Consider the following 17,926-nt stretch of genomic DNA (forward strand, 5'->3'; position numbering starts at 1 on the left):
GAGTGTTTTTTTGGGCATGTACCAAAGGTGAGGGAAGGCATGGGCTTCTTGCCTCGTCCCTGTCTGCTCCTCCCCTGCACCATGCCCTGACCAAAAGCAAAAGTTACAAATATTAAAGCCTAAGGCCCACATTGATCTTAGTAATTGATTTTATCCGTCACATTAGCAGCTCCAAAGGGACTCGCTGAATGTTAGCCATCGAGAACACTTGCGGTGTATGAATTCTTTGCGGGGCCTGGCCGCGGGAAGTTGCGCTGCGTATAAAGAAGGACTTGATCTTGAAAGAGAGCCAGCTCGAGGAACCGCCTCACTTTCTCCAGCATGCCGCACACTTCGCTTGTGTTCATGTCTAGGACTTGCCTTTTCCTTTGCTTCCCAATCGCCATTCTAACCGGACCATCCCACGCTTCATCTGGGTCTGCTGATCAGTTCAAGCTTTAAGCTCCACCAAGAACCCCGCCAAACTTCCACTGAACAAACCAGTCCACATGCAGACTAATGCAATTGAATCTGATTCATGCCAATGCCGGTTTAGCAACATCCCAAGCTTTTGGTTTACTATTTTCCAGTTCTTGAACGAGTTATGTAGTGTCCTTTTTCGTTTTTCACAGCCAGCTTTTTATTCTTGAATGCAGGAGGGAATGACAAGATCATTAACCCTTCATTAATTCGAGACACGCTGGAGAATTTCTTTTCTGTTGGATGGTCTGCTGCATTCCGTAACAAAATGAAGAAGCCCAACGATAAAAATTAAAGCAAGGAAGAAGAAACAGGCAAGAAAAGTAAAGGATGAAGAAAATCAATGACATTGCCGCATCTAAAAACTGTACAGACCCAAGACTACCCCATTCTAATCTAATAAATCATGGCCTAAAGCATCCTACCCTGTCTTTCTCATTCAACAACTCTCGCTTTATGCATCTCGGGGTCGAAAGGCGAATCGAATTACCAATGTCTTTAACAGTTACAGAAAGAAAAATTAACGTCTAAACTAGCTCTGTGTCGACGATGGCTTTATCAGCGGTTGAGAGGTCTTCCCCCACTCTTCGGGCACACTCTTCACCTCCATTAGCAGCGCCACGACCTCCTTCATGGTGGGACGCTCCGCTGGCGAAGAGTTCACGCAGAACATCGCGATCCCGAGTGTCTGAAGCATCTCTTGCACCATCTGATCCGGTAGGCTTTGGAGCTTCGTGTCGAGGATTGTCACGGCTGGTTCGAAACTTCCCATCTTCTTCTTCACCCATTCGACAATGTGGAGCCCATCACCCGCCTGGGACTCCACGGCGCTGCGCCCGCTTAAAATTTCAAGCAAGACCACTCCATAACTATAGACATCACTCTTCTCCGTTATGTTCATTGTATATCCATACTCTGCATAGAAATGATGAAACATCCATTAGATACTGCTCAAAAACTGAACGCACATTTTAAATGAGTCGATGGAGCATGATTTCTACATTTTCCCAGCACTGACCCAGAGCCAATAAGAGAAGAAAAATTACAACTCGAACATAGTTAGTTCTTGTCAGAACAAAATTTGATGTGGCAAGAACCTAACATCGATCGAGACATGTTGAAGTCTCTAACCTTATGCGTACAAATGCCATTGTTAGTATTAGCACCTGGAAGATCGACCAATATACAAGAAGGAATTTATGTATGTGGATGAGTATTGAAGTTACCTGGGGCAATATAGCCATAAGATCCAGCAACTCTTGACATCGCGTGACGGTAGTTTGGAGAATTCATCATTTTAGCCAGGCCGAAATCTGCGAGATAAGCCTCGAACTTCGAATCCAGAAGTATGTTATTGCACTTGACATCTCTGTGAAGTATCGCCGGAGCGCAATCATGATGAAGGTAGGCAAGACCCTGTGCAGATCCCACTGCAATCTTATAACGAATTTCCCAATCCAAGTTCCTATTTCCCTGGAGAAGCTGCCTCAGATTACCATTGGATATGTAATTGTAAAGCAAGAGCTTCACGCTCTTATTAGAACAATATCCCAGGAGCTTCACGATGTTCCGATGCCGAATGTGCCCCAGAATTTGAATTTCCGCAGCGAAAGAATCCACTGCCAGCTCCTCGTCGTGTTTTGTTTTCCAGAGCTTCTTCACTGCAATTATTTCCCCGTTTGGCATTTCCGCCTTATACACAACTCCCGAGCATCCTTTGCCAATAACATTCTCCTCTCGTAGGCACTCCAAGATATTATCCATGGTAAAGTTGAGCTTTTGGAATGGTATGAAAGTCCATGGAAAGGAGAAGTCCTCTGCACCCGACGATGAGGCCAACATCCCTAAAGATTTTTCAACCATGTATCGATTATTTCGAGTCACCAAGATCCACGAAGCAAGGAGCGCTACAGTCAATATAGCTAGTATGACAGTAATCAAAGCTACGGTTGTAGCTGATTTTAACCCATTTCTGCGAAAGAGGCCAGTGGAACAAGTCGATCCGTCCATTGATTGGCAAAGGTTATGGTTTTCTAGGTAGGAACTTCCTGACAAAGTTCTGAAGAATGGGGTTATTGGTATTGGACCAGAAAAATTGTTACAGGAAATATTTAGGGTAGTAAGACTGGTCATGTAACTCAAGACGGCAATTTTACCAGACAGCATATTTCGTGACAGATCAAGCGATTGCAGTTGGGTCAACCCAGCCATTGACTCAGGAAGTTCTCCGGTCAACCCATTCGAGCTCAAGTCCAAACCAATAGTAAGGCTCGTGATATAACCGATCTCAGGTGGGATTGTACCTGTGAAGCTATTAAAGCTCAGATCAAGCAGAGTCAGTTTCTGCAAATTTCTGATTGATTTCGGGATCGACCCTGTGAGCAAATTATTGTTGGCAATGAGCTTATTCAAGTAACTCAAGTTTCCGAAGCTCGAAGGTATTTCGCCGGTGAAGCTGTTCTGGCTGAGATCAAGCTGCTCTAAGTTTACTAACTCCCCTAACTGAGGAGGAATTACTCCAGTTATGTGATTGCTGTGCACATCCAACAACTCAAGAACTGTGATATTGGCCATCTCCTGAGGAAGCCCGCCAGAGAAATGGTTCATGTACAAGTCGAGAAACACAAGGTTCTGCAACTGTCCAATTTCTTTTGGAATGCGACCCGAAAGCTGGTTTTCTCCAAGCCTCAACCTCACCAGTGACTGACACTTTGCTAGGTTTGGTGGCAACCCTCCTGTTAGCGAATTTCCTAATAGTAAAAGCTTGCTCAGCTTCTTCAAACTGAAAATCTCTTCTGGGATAGAACCAGTGAGCTTATTTCTCGAAAGATCGAGTGCATAAAGCTCGGTGCAGTTACCAAAAGCGGATGGTATCGTTCCAGAAACTGAATTTCCCCACAAGAAAAAACTCTGCAAGAACTTCAAGTTGCCGACTTGCCACGGAATGTTGCCTGACAATTGGTTCTTATCAAGCTGAAGCGCAGTCAGGCTTGTGCAGTTGCTCAACTGCCAGGGGATTGAACCTGTGAACGCATTATCAGACAAGTGAAGCTGTTCAAGAACTATCAACTTCCCCAAATCACCGGGGATTTCACCGGAGAGATCATTGGCTGAGACATCAAGGACAACAAGCGACGAGCAATTCGAAAGTTGAGCCGGTATAGGCCCAGTTAGCCCATTCCCCCACAAAAGCAAGCTGGTGAGCTTCTGCAACTTGCCCAGTTGGGGAGGGATTGGACCAGTGAGCTTGTTCATGTGCAGATACAAATTCGTGAGCCCGGAACACGACCCGAGCTCGGGAGGGATCGGACCAAACACATCACTATCATAAAGTGCCAAAGTTTGGAGATTTACCAAGTTCCCAAATGTGGGAGGTATCACACCAGAGAGGCCAGTAGCAGCAGCACCAAAGGTGGTCAAATTGGTGAGTAGCCCCAACTGCGCTGGAATCTCCCCTGTTAAATATGGGTTCCCACCAATTCTGAACTGCTGGAGAGAAACCAAAGAGCCTAACTGGGATGGTATTGACCCATTGAGGAGATTGTCTTGGATACAGAGCACTTGCAGTGCAGTAAGGGTAGAGAGCTGTGAAGGGATAATGCCAGTGAGCTTGTTGGAGTTCAAGAAAAGGAACTCAAGTGAAGAGAGCTTGCCAAGCTCAGGGGGTATTGGGCTAGAGAGAGAGTTGGAAGAGAGGTCAAGAAGCCTAAGGTGCGAGAGCAAGCCAAGAGAAGGAGGGATTGTTCCTGAAATGTTGGTCGAGGAGAGATTGAGGAGTTGAAGGGATGAGAGAGATGATATATCTTGAGGCAGAGAGGAGAGATTGAGGAAAGTATTGGGCAGAGACAGAGAGATAACTCTATCCTGAGGAGAGCAAGTGACACCTTGCCATGAACATGGAGTCTGGCTTGATGGATTCCATGTGGAAAGGACTGGAGATGAAGAGGAAGAAGAAGAGCCCAAAGCAGTGAGGAGAGAGAGAAGGGCTTGGCCATCAGAAGAAAGAGAAGTGACTAGGGTTTTGGAGCTAGAGAACCAAATGAAGAAGAAGAAGGCCTCGAGGAATAAAGGGTTGGTGTCAAAATGGCTCCTTTTGGCCATGGAAGAGTCGAAATGTGGCCTTTGAGGTGGTGGTGAAATTAAGGGAATGTGACTGTTTGATCAAAAAATGGCGATTACAGTTTCTCGTTCTCTTTCTCTCTCTCTCTCTCTCTCTGCTTCTTCTTCTTCTCGGTAGTATCAACACAGTAATGACGGTGCAAGTCCACTCTTAGGAGACAAGTTCCATGTGAGAAAGGATTTTGTGGTGGGTGTATGTGGATGCTTATCTTTCACACAAAGCTTTTGAAACCATGCATGTGAGAGAAGGTCCAAGAAAAGAAAAAAACAAACTCCTTTCGAGTCATCGATGGGTGCTACAGCATGGAATTAAATGCAGTCATCAAGCTGTTAGAGAAGATGAAGAAGAAGACCCTTTCACTCTGCTTACCGGGAAAAAAGCTCCTCTACGGCCCGGCGGAGCAACGGCAAGTTTGATTCAGAGTTGGCGCTTTTCAAGACAGATGAATACAGAACGAGCTTGGGTTCAGTGTACTCCATCTGAGACGGCCATTGAAAAGAGTCGTTCGCAAGTGAAGAGAGAGTATGCAATCCTACGATGTATAGATATGAATGGGTTGTGAATGGGAGGAGCTCCGGTTCTCAAGAAGAAGCTCTCGTCTTTGCTTGCAGTCGCAGCTGAGACAAACGAAACTTTGGAATGGCGTTCAAATACCAGGAACTCCCCCTTCCTTGCTCCTTATACTTCTCATCTATATCATATTTCAAGAGAGAAGTATCACCTGTGCACTAATTTCAAAGAGGAGACTGCCCCACTTTTTTGCGCCAATTCTTCCACTTGAATCCACTTTGTTTTCGGATTCTTAATTACCCGGTTGCTTAGGGCCCGTTTGACAAGTTGCCAAATAGTAAAAATTTATGTTCTTTGTTCCCAGAAGAATCAGTTTGGGAATAAAAATCCGTTTGTTAAATTTTTTGTATCCGGGCACAATTTTGCAAAAAATTGTTCCCAAAATCAGTTTTGGAACAGAATCAATAAGCAAAAAAAAGTAGTTTCTTGATTTTGGAACAATTTTTTTATTTCTGATTCTTCTTGGTTTTCTTCTTTTTTTTAGTCTGCTGTTTTTCTTCTTCCCGGCTTGCCGCCGGCCACATGCCAGGGCTGGCGAGGGCGGCTCGCAGTCGCGACGGCGAGGCCTCATCTAGATTCGGCGAGGCCGACCTCGCCTAGCCCAGGCAAGGCCGACCTCGCCATCGCCACCCAGGCGATGGACCTGGGTGGCGATGGCGAGGTCGGCCTCACCTTGGCTGGGCGAGGCCCGACCTCGCCATTGCCATCGCCACCGGCGAGGCCGGTGGCAAGGGCCGTGACGCCCTCGCCGGCCCTGGCCTGTGGCTGGTTGCCAGCGCTGGCCATGGCCAAGGAAGGGAAGAGAAAGGAAAGAAAGAAAGAAAGAAATATTAAAAAATTTAAAATATTATTAAGATATTATTAATAAAATGAAATTTTGTGTAGTTACCAAACGCATTTCTGTTTTTTTTCTATTATAAGAATATAAATTTTAGACAATTACCAAACGTTTTCAAATGCTTAGAAATTGTTTCCGAGCATGGAATAAAAAAGAATAATTTGTGAGCAAAATCTATTTCCGTGCACTAAATCGTTGCCATGCGCACCCTTAGCAGCTTCTCCCTAATTAAGTCCCCTAGCTATTTCGTTTGTGTCTCTGTTGAGGTTAGAATATGGGGATTGTTTTTTCCATTCCATTTTCTTTTACTGCCGGGGGTTTTGCAATACAATTTAAATGAAGTTTATTCTTCATCAAGTCAATATAGAGATAAGACATGATCTAACATTTAGTTCTATCGGTTGATCATTTAAGAGAAAGGAAGCTTATGCACTTATTCTCGATATGGAGTCGAAGGTCTTAATCTTTATATACATAATGCAATTGAATACTAAACCCTTCGATTAGCATGATAGAGCTTTACCAGAAACGTATAATTTATCTCTAAACTTTTTAATTGATTCCATGGACAAGACTGTTGACAGTAGACAAAAAGAGCTTTCCGGTGAATTAGAAAGTCAAATAGGTAAAGATCTAGATGTTAATAAAGCTGTGATTCATTTCGCAACTATCTTCTTGTTAATTTATATGTTGCCAGTTAATTATATTTAACAATATGACTCTTGTAATTTTCTTGGTAGAGTGTAAAAATGAATGAATTCTTTGTTTTTTTTGCATGAAGTTGAATAAATACATGATGAGTAGAATTTACAGGAAATTACGACTATCAGCTTTTAAATAATTTCAAGTGATTGCGGTGTAATACATTTTAAGTTCCAACGTCTACATAATAGTCATAGGTAAAAAGACAGATACATAATCCATCGCAATATGACTCACCCACGGGTTTTTTTAAATAGTTCGGGTCTATTGGTTGTCAAATATCTTAACATTTAGAGATTATTACTTCTCGAGAAAAATGCATTAAATAGGAGAAATTTAAGGTGATATCAAAGCATGGCGATTTGTAAGTTTACCTCTACTAGTCACCATGTATGAGCATAGCTTTCTAAGTCTTCCTTTCTCTAAAATGGGGAGCAAGCGATGATCGATTTGGGCAAAGAGCGATGTCATATTGGAAAAGCACATAGAATTCCTCTTTCTCATTTGAGTAGGTAACAAAACCTAGAAAACTAATCGCGTAATTAAATATACAATGGGCACCATCTAACATCATATGCGACAATTTTTGCTGCCTTCTTATCTTTTTACTCCCACCAAAGTTCACAATCCCTTATGATACTCATTTGAAGGCGCACGGCTCAACAAAATCTTTTAGCATTCGCTTGAGTTTTGTAACAAACCAAGTACGATGCCTCATTAATAAAAACGTACCGTGTATGTACAATTAATGGGGGGAAATTTCATGCACAGTGATTACCAAATTAGGGTTTTTAACTCAAAGCAAGAACCGAGCACAAGATGGAGTAGGTTAATTATATTTTTTGGGTTTTTGTTAGCAAACAGGTACGGATGGGATCAAAAATTTCAGAGACACCATATGGGAGATCGTGGAGAAAATGGCAGAGCCTAGCTCCTAGGGAAGAGAAGGCCCAAAAAAAAGAATAAGAAAATGAAACTTTGGTGATAATAAGAGGGTGAGGCAAACTTAGGAGATTGTGAAAGGTGGTGAAAAATAAAAGGGTTAAAATGAAAGCAGCACCAGCAGCAGCAACTCTCAGTTCAATGTCTTTTTCCCACGGAATCATTATACAATTGCATTAGATAATGATGCATGTCGAATGCAATAAAGAAATGCTTGCCCTACTAACGTGGCCTGCCTCACAATGCATAAAGCTAGGGTTTTTTTTAATATAGCTGGGCGTGGATGTAGAGGGAAGGTCTCATTGGGGTGTGGTAAAAAATTTGTGCTCTGTTAAAAATTTTCTGGTTTTCATTGTCTTTTTATGGGTGTAAGCTGGTGAAATTAAAGTGTGATGGGTTTTGCGATTTGGTTTCCGAGGAAGAGGTGGTGGGTTTGTTTTGGGAGTGGAGCTAAAGAGCAAAACATTTAACAAAATAAAAAATTTCTACAGTCACATGAGAGAGAGAGAGAGAGAGAGAGGTTTTAAGGATTATATTAGGGCACAGGTCCCGATTAGGGGTTTAGGCTTTTGACTGCGTGCTAACAATTCAGCCGCACGAGACACATATATTAGACTTATGGGAAAAGAAATATTGAAGGTCTCTGCATGTGAACTTATGTGGTCGCTCGTTCTTTTTGGTAAATATTCTCCGAAGCTGTAGCATGTAAAGACGGGGAGGAACTTATGAATAGAGATGGGTGATGTTTAAGAGTTAAATTAACCCATAACAGCAAAGTAGGAATTTTACAGAGAACTGACTCATGTTGGAAGTTAAATTGATTTATAACAGTAAGTTAGGTACTACTACGTCAATACATTAATCAACTAATTTTGTAGCTGAATCTTAGTGGTTCTAGCATATGAAGGAAATTTTCTCCGCGTGAAGAAACCGTAGTCTTGTACGTCAAGCGGGAGAGTTTGTGAAGTTATCACTTGAGTAAAGATCCATATCGAAAGTACATAACTTAGATATCCCTTTTAGAGGCTCGATTCACATGGATCAACCTACAAGTGTGAAATAAATGCCGCTCAAGCACATGTGTTCACTTCCTCGTGTAATTGTGGAAAGGGTTTCGCCACGATAAATATTGTTCATTCAACTAGTTTATACATATTTTTGGGATAATAATAAATGCATAAAAAAACTAGCTTCGTCCACAATCATTTTACAACTTTTAATATGTAAACTAATGTTACAATAGTTACTCAGAAGAAGCTATTTAGGTTGTGAAAATAGCATGAGCTAATTTTTTTAAGTAAGAATATTAGTTTCTTTTGTCTAACATATACGGTTGTTTTGATTCTATTATTTATCGTATGCGTGTGAGTCCCAAATATACGCAGGTGAAGTCCCCCTCAAAGGCCAAACCTTGGATTCCATCATAAACTAATTAACAAATATTATCAGTTATTTATTAAGGTTGCAGCATCTTTTAGTAATATTTAAGTTGTGAAGAAATGTCTTCTGATCAAATTTTTTTAACATGTAAATTGGTGAAATGAAGTGAGCCAACTTTATAAGCTGTGAGAAAATATGGTGACTTGTATATAGTTATATAATATATGGTCAACTTATGCATGCTGTTCATTTCTGAAGTCTTAAGAAAATGTCAAAGACTTCAAGTTTATATCCAAACAGGAAATTGATGAAGACTTTTCTATGTTATAATGAGATGAATGCTTTTACAAGGATTGCAACTCCCGGATCAGCAATCTCAGCTTTAAAAAAAACAGGCAAAAAGCAAAATCGCAAGATGCGATCTACAAGTAGCAGTTTATAGTTATAGAAAAACTCATTCAAATGATTTGCTTGGCTCACACCCTAAAGAAACGTTGTTGGACTTATATATTATCCAATAACTATCTTGAAATTCATGCAAGATTACTATTCTAATTCGTTCAAAATCAAGATTCAAGGGGTTAATTCATCTCCTAATGTTGACACATCAGTGGCTACCTCCCGGGCTAAGAGCCAAAAACACCTATTTTGGTGAGCGAGCACCTACGTGTTCATATATGTGACCCCACGAGATTGATTTAGTGAAAAAGAATCGATACTTACGTAAATATGATTCTCCATACTACTGGTTCAAACAATCTCTATTTGGGCCATTCACTCAGACTTCAGCTCACTTTTATATACTCGCGGGTTTGGAGTTCGCTTATTTGAAGTGAATTTTCTAGTCACTCAAAAGAAAAAATTGACAGTAGAGGCAGTCGTTTCGTGGTTAAAAGAGGGCTAAAATACACCCAGACACTTTTTCATTGGACACCAACCACAAAACTTCTAATTCACTCAATGGCCACCAACATGATAGGGTTTACTTCAATTAAAGACCCCAAATTTGCAGGATCATCACCAAGATAAGTGAACCATTTAATTCCAACCCCTTTGACTAAATGGTTGGGAAGCAGTAACGTAATGTGGTCGCATATCCAGCCACATTTTTTTTTTAAAAGTACCCTAAAAATGGGTCATCAACTTCTAAGAAATTAACATTATAATATACACATACGATTATATCCACATAATAGTTATTTAAAGCTCATGATACTGTGGGTACCTTTCAAGAGATGTGTAGATTAATCAAAGCACAGGATAGGACAGACCAACTCAAAGCTCGGTCGAGCTTTTCGACGATTAAGGTGCAAGAAACTCCGCAGTGTCCCATGCATTACGTTAATGCGCCGCTCATTTTCTGCAATATTTGGGATCCAGCTAATCTTTTCCTATACAATATCTTACACTTACATGTATATAATATATATTATACGTATGTATGTATGTATTTAGTGTTTCAAATTTTAACAGTATGCTGCTTTTTGAATGCCTGTGTGCGGCGGGCTTGTCATTAGTGAGCGCGTACCAATATTTTGGAGGGTTTGAAGAGGCCGCACAAATGGGTTTATAATTCGATTTTTATGTTGTTAAGCCTATGTTATGCATAGCGATTTTGTTTTATTATATGGTTTTTCAGACACCTAAGATTTTGAGTGAAAATAATATGAATTTTACATAAAAAGAAAGGAGGGTTTTATCACTATACCTGAGCCTAAACCCCAAAAAAATATAAAGAGAAATGGACATAGGTCTGCACTCCGCAGTGGCTCTACACAAGGGGACATTCAATTATTATAGTCTCTATACTTAATTGCGTTGTTAATGATAAAGTAATGCGGGGCAATTTCTTGAGATACAAGCAATTCCAATTCTCCTGAATTTCGTATACATGTGTGTGCTGAAGATTGACCAGCCCACAGCAATTTGCATTTACAACGAGACACTGTTATATTTTTCATCTTTCTTTTTTTCCGGGTTTTGATGTAGCTGCTCCTAAATTCAGATCTCATGTACTTTCGTTTTTTCAAGAATTCAAATTGATCACAATCGCGCTTGCTTTATTAGCAAAGCACGGCCTTATGTTGTGCAAGGGAAAATAAGTTTTATGAGAAGGTGATATCGCGCGTTATACCGACACGATATCTCCAATACTAAGGTACTTGATCGGGGATGAAGGAGGTGTTTGATCTTTTAACATATTTATTATGACCTTTGAACATGCATTCGACGTAAGATAAATTGATGGGTGTTTTGATCGAGGACGAAGGAGGTTCTCTTGCGAATTAAAGAAGCTCGAACTCTATGAGTCTATGGCATTAGGCATGTGAAAGGCGTAGACTGTGGAGCCTATTGCTATTTCTGTACTTTCATTTAGAGGGCTTCTGGTTTAAATTAACATAATTTACTTGAATGCCTGATTGTTTAGTGCCCACAAAGCCAAAAAATAAAGAATTGGAAGGAAAAGGGGAGCGATGGATTAGTGTTTTAAAACCTAAGTACACAGACTTTAGGGCCACTTTCTTGACCCTTTTTCATCAAAAAAATTTTCTGGAGCCCCAAACCCTAGCCACAGGGTACATGTATGTAGCATAGACTTCACTCGGATTGCCTTACACAAGTTGACAAATCCCCCAACTCATTAATAACGGGACAAGAAACAGGAAGGCGACAGACAAAACCCCGCCATACCCATCCTTGAATTGCGAGGTCAATCATGGCCAGGCATTCATCAGTATTCATCGTGGTCATTTGTGTATTGAGGAAAAGGGGACTTCAAAAGGACTTTGCTCTGTTCGGAGAGGTTCTCATTTTGATTCAGAAAAAAGGGTGCAAAACTGAAATCCTGTATGCCTTCATCCCGCCGCGATCATGTTGCACATACCGCCGACAGAAGAATCAATTCTCGACAGGGCTCAGGGCGACACTTTCAGCCTCATGTGGTGCCGCGAAAAGGTTCCGAGCCAACCATAGCAGCTCGGGGCTTGTTTTCCAGACACTCATTAGCCCCAGATATGCAGCATAAAAGATTTCGCCCTAAGCTCACACAAACTCGAAACACTTTGTTCTGATCCGAGACCCAAGAAAATAATAGTACTGTTTCGGGTAGCAAAATACATTATGTTGAAGAAGAAAATATTAAGATACATTATGCCCAAAATAACACGTGAATTTGAATTAGAGAAAAAAATGGCTATTGATTTCATAATCGCAATAAATAAATACACTATCTCGCAGGAAAGAAAAAGCTACAGAAAATCTTGAATCCTATCGAGTGAGGCTACGTAGCAACATATCGAGGTTGTGACTTACTCGTGTTATTGCTCACTGTCAAATTTGAACCACTTCCAATTTGCATAAAGTGAAGCTTCGCTATCCAAAGGTACCTGGACGGTCGCAGAGGCCTCTGACTTGGGAGCTCTAATTACGGCAGGCAGCTTCTCCCTGTATTTCTTCGCCATCATTTCTGCCTCGGAAAATACTTTCTGAACAGACCAAGTATTAAGCGGAAGGGAGAAAACATGTTAGTTAACGTCTCGTGCTTAATGTATGCAACCGTGATGACACGGCGCCAAGGAAACATCACCCACAATGATATCACTACCTCTTTGTTTGATATAAATAGACCAGGCTTGCTTTCAAGGTCCACAATGCTGAAATCAACAAATGCAAGAAGTTAAGAGGCATATCCGATGACTGGATGATGTTATTTTCAGTTAGCCCGAAAGAAAAAGGGCGTTGAGAGAGCTTCGTGAAGTGCCATAAGGACATGGAGCTAATAAGTAAGCAAGGGGAAGGAGATTAGGAAATATCACTTAGAATTCTTTAGCAGTATTTCTTTGCTTATAAAGAGATTTACTCGAAGCAATTTAATTTCATCGATTCAAACTCACTCAGAGAGAATTCGACATAAAAAATGCGATTTGTTGAACTTAAAAATAAGGTTATATAACCAAAGAGAGGCGATGTTATTCACAAATGAGAGGAGCTCGACTAGAGCTTGTCCAATTATGAGAACTAAATGTTCGAAGTAAATGAATCAGTCAATGATCTCCATTAAGCATTCACAATATCAAGAATACAGGCTAAGTGGCAATGCACTAGACAAGCATAAATGAATGAAAATAATAAGATATTTGCTTCCACAATTACCTGAGAGAGATTTTATCGGGAATTATTGACTTCACAACCAGTACTTTAACTTTCTCGTCAACTGAGAGGACATCGCCGACAGAAGTGATCCGGGTAGCAGTAATTTTCGAGATATGCAACAAACCACTGGATAACACAGAAGGTAATGGCAATGCAGGCACATCAGCACAGACTGACCAGAAAGTAAGCCACTCAAGGCCAGCTATTAGAATTAGCATGTTAAGCTTTTACAATCAGCAAGCAAATTAGACAGTTCGAACCCAAAGATCTTTGGTCTCCACAAAATGAGGATGAACTTTCAAGTACAGTCTCATTAGTGCTAGTCTTGTGTCCTTTCTATCATATCTTTTATCTATTCAAAGTATTACAATGGAAAACACATGCATAAGGAAAAATTGTATTTTGATTGTATACTAGCAAGAGAAAAATGTGTTCGGGCCACCAACAATCCAGAAACACCTGTTAGTCCTGTCACTAGACTAATGGGTTAAATATGTTTTGCTCAAACAGCATGTAATATCAGTATCAATTTCAACCATTATCATGTGATTGAAAAGTGGAAGATAGGATTAAGCAAGGGATGGTAAGCTAGGAATCTGGCGTTCCCTCATTAATAAACTTTGCGACAAATTGCTGGACTTTGCCATATTTGCTACATATAATTGAAGGCAGTAATGGTAGTTTTCCCAATAAGCTGTTCATGCTTGTGCTGGCAATACAGATAGGCTTCACAAAGACCAACAACTCTGCAGTTCTACATCCTTTACATCCATGGAGCTTCCCAGACAAGTATAATGTTCTTATATCCAACGAACCACCAAGTATGATAATGGAGAAATTTAAGAGGTATCCTTCTATTAATTTCCACGCCTCATGCCACCATATCTATTTGAGGTCAACATAGCGACGGCATGTTTGAGAAAAGAATAAAAGCTTTTGTTACCCTCTGAGATCACTTTCAAACTTAAGGAATTGCATCTCACCTTCTATTAGTGTCACCGATCCTTATCTGAGCTCCATAAGGTAAAATTTTCTTTACAGTTCCATCAAGAAGTGTCCCCTCTTGTAGGTGCAGCATCTCCTACAGGTAACACATAAATATGAAGGGAAGTTCAGACAAAACATGGAAAGAGCAGCAGAAAATGCTAGGCAAAAACTCACCCATGCATCTTTCTCACTCAAAATCAAGTCATTCTTATCCTCGTCCATCCTTGAAATCAACACTTTTATTCGGCGGCCCACCTATAAATCAAGAAACCATTTACACGAAGAAGTATGTACTTGGTAGGTTCTACGGGCAAAAATTCACTATAGAAACCAACACTTGGAAACAATGCTAAAATAAATGTGTTGACTGCTTTAAGTTTAGAGCATCCCCTATAGCTTAGCTCAACAGTGGCATTGGCATTGGCAAGGGCAATGACATGGCTGTCCCATAGTGACCATGAAGAATCGATATTGTTTCACTTAAACACCACAGTTGGGCTTGAATAGCAAGGAAGAAGAGAAATTAACTAGATTGTCAGCTACCCCCTTCCTTGCCAGTCATCCAATTGACCCAAAACCTAATAAAACAAATTTGGCACATCCCTGTACTGTACTCTTTTCCACTGCTAGAGCAATTAAGAAAAAATGCAGCAGTAACGGAAATTTCAATTATGCATTGAATACAAACTGAAGGTAGCTCACTTTGACTGGACAAATTAATTAGTGGGAACAATGAACAACATGCAGAAACTTCCTCTGATACTATTCATGTAGTAAGGAAGTCAACTGCTGACTCCAACCACGTGGAACTACTCTATACGAGGCCAGCCATCAGATCTGAATAAGTTTTCCAATTACAGAATCGTCGGAAGTGTCCATCTCACTAGAAAAATTATAACTTTTAAAAGATCTTATAAAGGATTTGACTTTGAGCCTCATTTTTCTGCTGTTCTTAGAGCTTTTCGATGTTTACGGAATTCCTGCTGTCAGTCTTATTTTCATTGGGGTTTTCTTGTCATCCCTTTTTTTATATCATTTTTTTGTGTTTCGGATTTACAATTTCTTGAACATTCCTTTTAACAAAATCCTAAATCAAAGAGCAAAAAATAAAAAAGTGAACCAGCAGGCACTCAAAAGGATGTGGACTGGTTATAAAGAATCAGTCTACACAGGCAATTCATAATCATTAACCTGAGTCCGACCACTCTATACAATTTTATAGTCCTTAAAATTATCTGTTGCGCATGCAGAGACACATGATCTGAAGGGTGTCAATTTGGTTTTGATAGACTTCTTTCCTCTCAAGAATATCCATTTCCTAAGTCTTAAAGTTCTATGTAGGACAATTAAATGCAAATTGACCAGAAAAAAAGCTTTGGAAGGGGCAAAAACACCATCAAGTACCAAGTCCCTCTGCTGTTCCATGCAATAGAACGATCAAGTGAATCTTGGTTGTAAAAATAACGAGTGCATAAAAAGAGAACACAAAGGGGCAAAAGGATAAACTTAGGTCATATTCAGTGGCCAATTTGGACTTACATTTTCTTTCAACTCAGTGAAATTGTTCACTCTATTAAGCAACTCTGCTTTAGGAAGGAAAGCTCGCAACCCCTTCAACGAAAAACAAAAACTTATCAGCAATGATCTAGAGAAGATATTAACAAGATTTAATTAGGATTGGCATATGCATCCAACGTATGATGAATACATATAGATGCAGATACCAGCACAACATCAGTCAACCAAATAACAGCCTAACCTCAATTCTTGTGAGAAGTCCCCCTGTGTTCCACTCTGTAATTTTGACCTCTAGAGGCTCGTTCAGTTGCTTTATCTGATCAGAGAAACAGTAGAATCTCATAAAAAGGATTTCAAGATTTTCCACCAAGAGAATAGGTACAGAGTTAGTACCCTAGGATCTAATAAATGACACCTCAACCCCAAATACTTCTTAAGAAACCAAGGAATTGAATAATAGATTTCTGTTTCCTTCCCTCATACAAAGGAGAAGGTAATGCATCACCACTTCTAATTCACTCAACAGGCAATTATTCCAAGTCAAGTTCAAACTCTACATAGTACCTCACACACTATACACAGCTAAAAAATTGCAACTTTCTATCGAAGCCAAGTAAAATACACCACATAATATCAGTATCGATCTTAAACCAATTCTACCGGCTAGAATGGGCAAACAAAGTGAGAGAAGAACCTGCCTCACTCGATGCCAGGCAATCCTCCTAAAAAGCCGCCGAGTCGAAAGCAAAGGCCTTCCACTAAGTGTGCGCCCAAGCACCTCGGCAAACAACACCGTTCCCGTCTCCACCACCGGCCTACCTGGCCCCGGACCTGCGCTCATCGCCTCATCATACTTTACAATTCCCATCTTCCCGCGAGCCATAAAAGCCTCCGCATCATTCTTCAAGTCGCACAGCAAATGATCCATCTCTTTCTCGTACAAAGGCAACACCTCCTTCGTCAACATTGTGCCCAGCAAATCGGCCCCCACGTTGACATCGAGCCTATTCTCATTACCCGATACCACAACCCCGACCACAAAATCACCCTGCTTCGGCTCGTAATACTCAACGCTAACCTTCTCATCTACACTCTCACTTCCGCTATGCTCATCAAGAACCTCTACTACTACACCTCTCTCATCACCCTCGCCATCCGACGGATCTTCCTTATTCTTAAAGAACTTCAAGAACGGAGCCAGGGCCTCATCTTCGCCGGACCCACCGGCGGGTTCGTTCGTTTCCGTTTCCGCAGCAGAGCCATCGTCCACGTAAAGCGGCGGGGAGGGCTTGTTCCGCAACTCGAGCTCTTCGTTCTCGGGCTTCCGAGGCAATTGGGTTATGGAGAAACCATCAAAGATGTCGTTTTGAGAGTAAAGGGCGACATGGGTGGTCCTATGCGAAGAAGAAAGGTTCGCGAAGAAGTTCGGGGACGAGAGCGGCGAGAGAGAAGAGCAAGAATCGCGAAGGGGGTAGGAAGAAGGGAAGCGCCGAGCTTGGACTGCGAAGAGAGAAGGAGGGAAATTGTTGAGGATGGGAAGGGTTGAAGATGGAGATGATATGGAGTTGCAAGGTTGAAGGAGCGTTTGCATCTTCGCTTACCCAAGCAGCTTCATGAGCAGAGAGCGCTGCGTCTTGCTCGCTCGCTCGCTAGTTAAATATCTTCATTTTATCCTTTCCACCGTGCAATCAATCATCCGAAGAGACAGAAATTGGACTTGTCGGGCTTGTAATTTGATCCATAAATTTTTAATTTATTTATTATAATTTCTGAATTTTTATCAAATATTTAATATGGTTCCTGAACTTTCAATTAGTTCAATGTAGTCCCTGAACTTTTGGTACATGTTCAATATAGTCCCTGAATTTTATAAAAATGTTCAATGTAGTCTTTACATTAATTCAAGTTCAAGGACTATATTGTATATTTTCATATAGTTTAGGGATTAAATTGCACATTTACTAAAAGTTCAGGGACCAAATTGAACAAATTGAAAGTTCAGAGACCACATTGAATATTAGGTTAAAGTTCAGGGATTACATTGAACAAATTAAAAGTTCAAGGACCAAATTGCACATTGAATTAAAGTTCAGAGACTGTTTGTGTCATTATCCTTTCATTTTTTGATCTGTATTCTTTTCTCTCTCTCTCTCTTTTTTTTTTTTTTTTCAATTTCATCCTTGTCATTCAACCTATTTTTTCAAGAGAAGAAGAGTGAGGTCGGCAATTACCCAATTTAATCCTGAGAAAATATTTAG

At 40.6% G+C, this 17,926-nt stretch overlaps 2 protein-coding genes across 3 annotated transcripts; both read right to left on the reverse strand.

Moving 5' to 3' along the window:
• Positions 1-783: 783 nt before the first annotated feature.
• LOC115684656 (LRR receptor-like serine/threonine-protein kinase RGI5) lies at positions 784-5,202 on the reverse strand. Its single transcript, XM_030609485.2, has 2 exons — positions 1,686-5,202; positions 784-1,374 (listed from the first exon to the last, which is right to left on the reverse strand). Exons 1-2 carry the CDS (start codon positions 4,558-4,560, stop codon positions 992-994), a joined length of 3,258 nt encoding a protein of 1,085 aa, XP_030465345.1. The 5' UTR covers positions 4,561-5,202; the 3' UTR covers positions 784-991.
• A 6,986-nt stretch (positions 5,203-12,188) lies between these two features.
• LOC115684690 (protein PIGMENT DEFECTIVE 338, chloroplastic) lies at positions 12,189-17,316 on the reverse strand. 2 transcript variants are annotated; one of them, XM_030609535.2, is made up of 8 exons: positions 16,363-17,316; positions 15,910-15,984; positions 15,690-15,761; positions 14,325-14,405; positions 14,147-14,244; positions 13,164-13,289; positions 12,616-12,664; positions 12,189-12,496 (listed from the first exon to the last, which is right to left on the reverse strand). In XM_030609535.2, exons 1-8 carry the CDS (start codon positions 17,257-17,259, stop codon positions 12,329-12,331), a joined length of 1,566 nt encoding a protein of 521 aa, XP_030465395.2. In that variant the 5' UTR covers positions 17,260-17,316; the 3' UTR covers positions 12,189-12,328. The 2 variants fall into 2 exon arrangements, with proteins under 2 accessions (XP_030465395.2, XP_056164717.1); XM_056308742.1 differs by lacking the exon at positions 12,616-12,664 and having other exon boundaries at positions 12,361-12,496.
• Between the last annotated feature and the right edge of the window lie 610 nt (positions 17,317-17,926).

This window comes from Syzygium oleosum, unplaced genomic scaffold, assembly GCF_021117445.2.
Source record: "Syzygium oleosum isolate NSW1041296 unplaced genomic scaffold, Sole_v2.1 Sole_v2.02, whole genome shotgun sequence".
NCBI classification, from domain to species: domain Eukaryota; kingdom Viridiplantae; phylum Streptophyta; class Magnoliopsida; order Myrtales; family Myrtaceae; genus Syzygium; species Syzygium oleosum.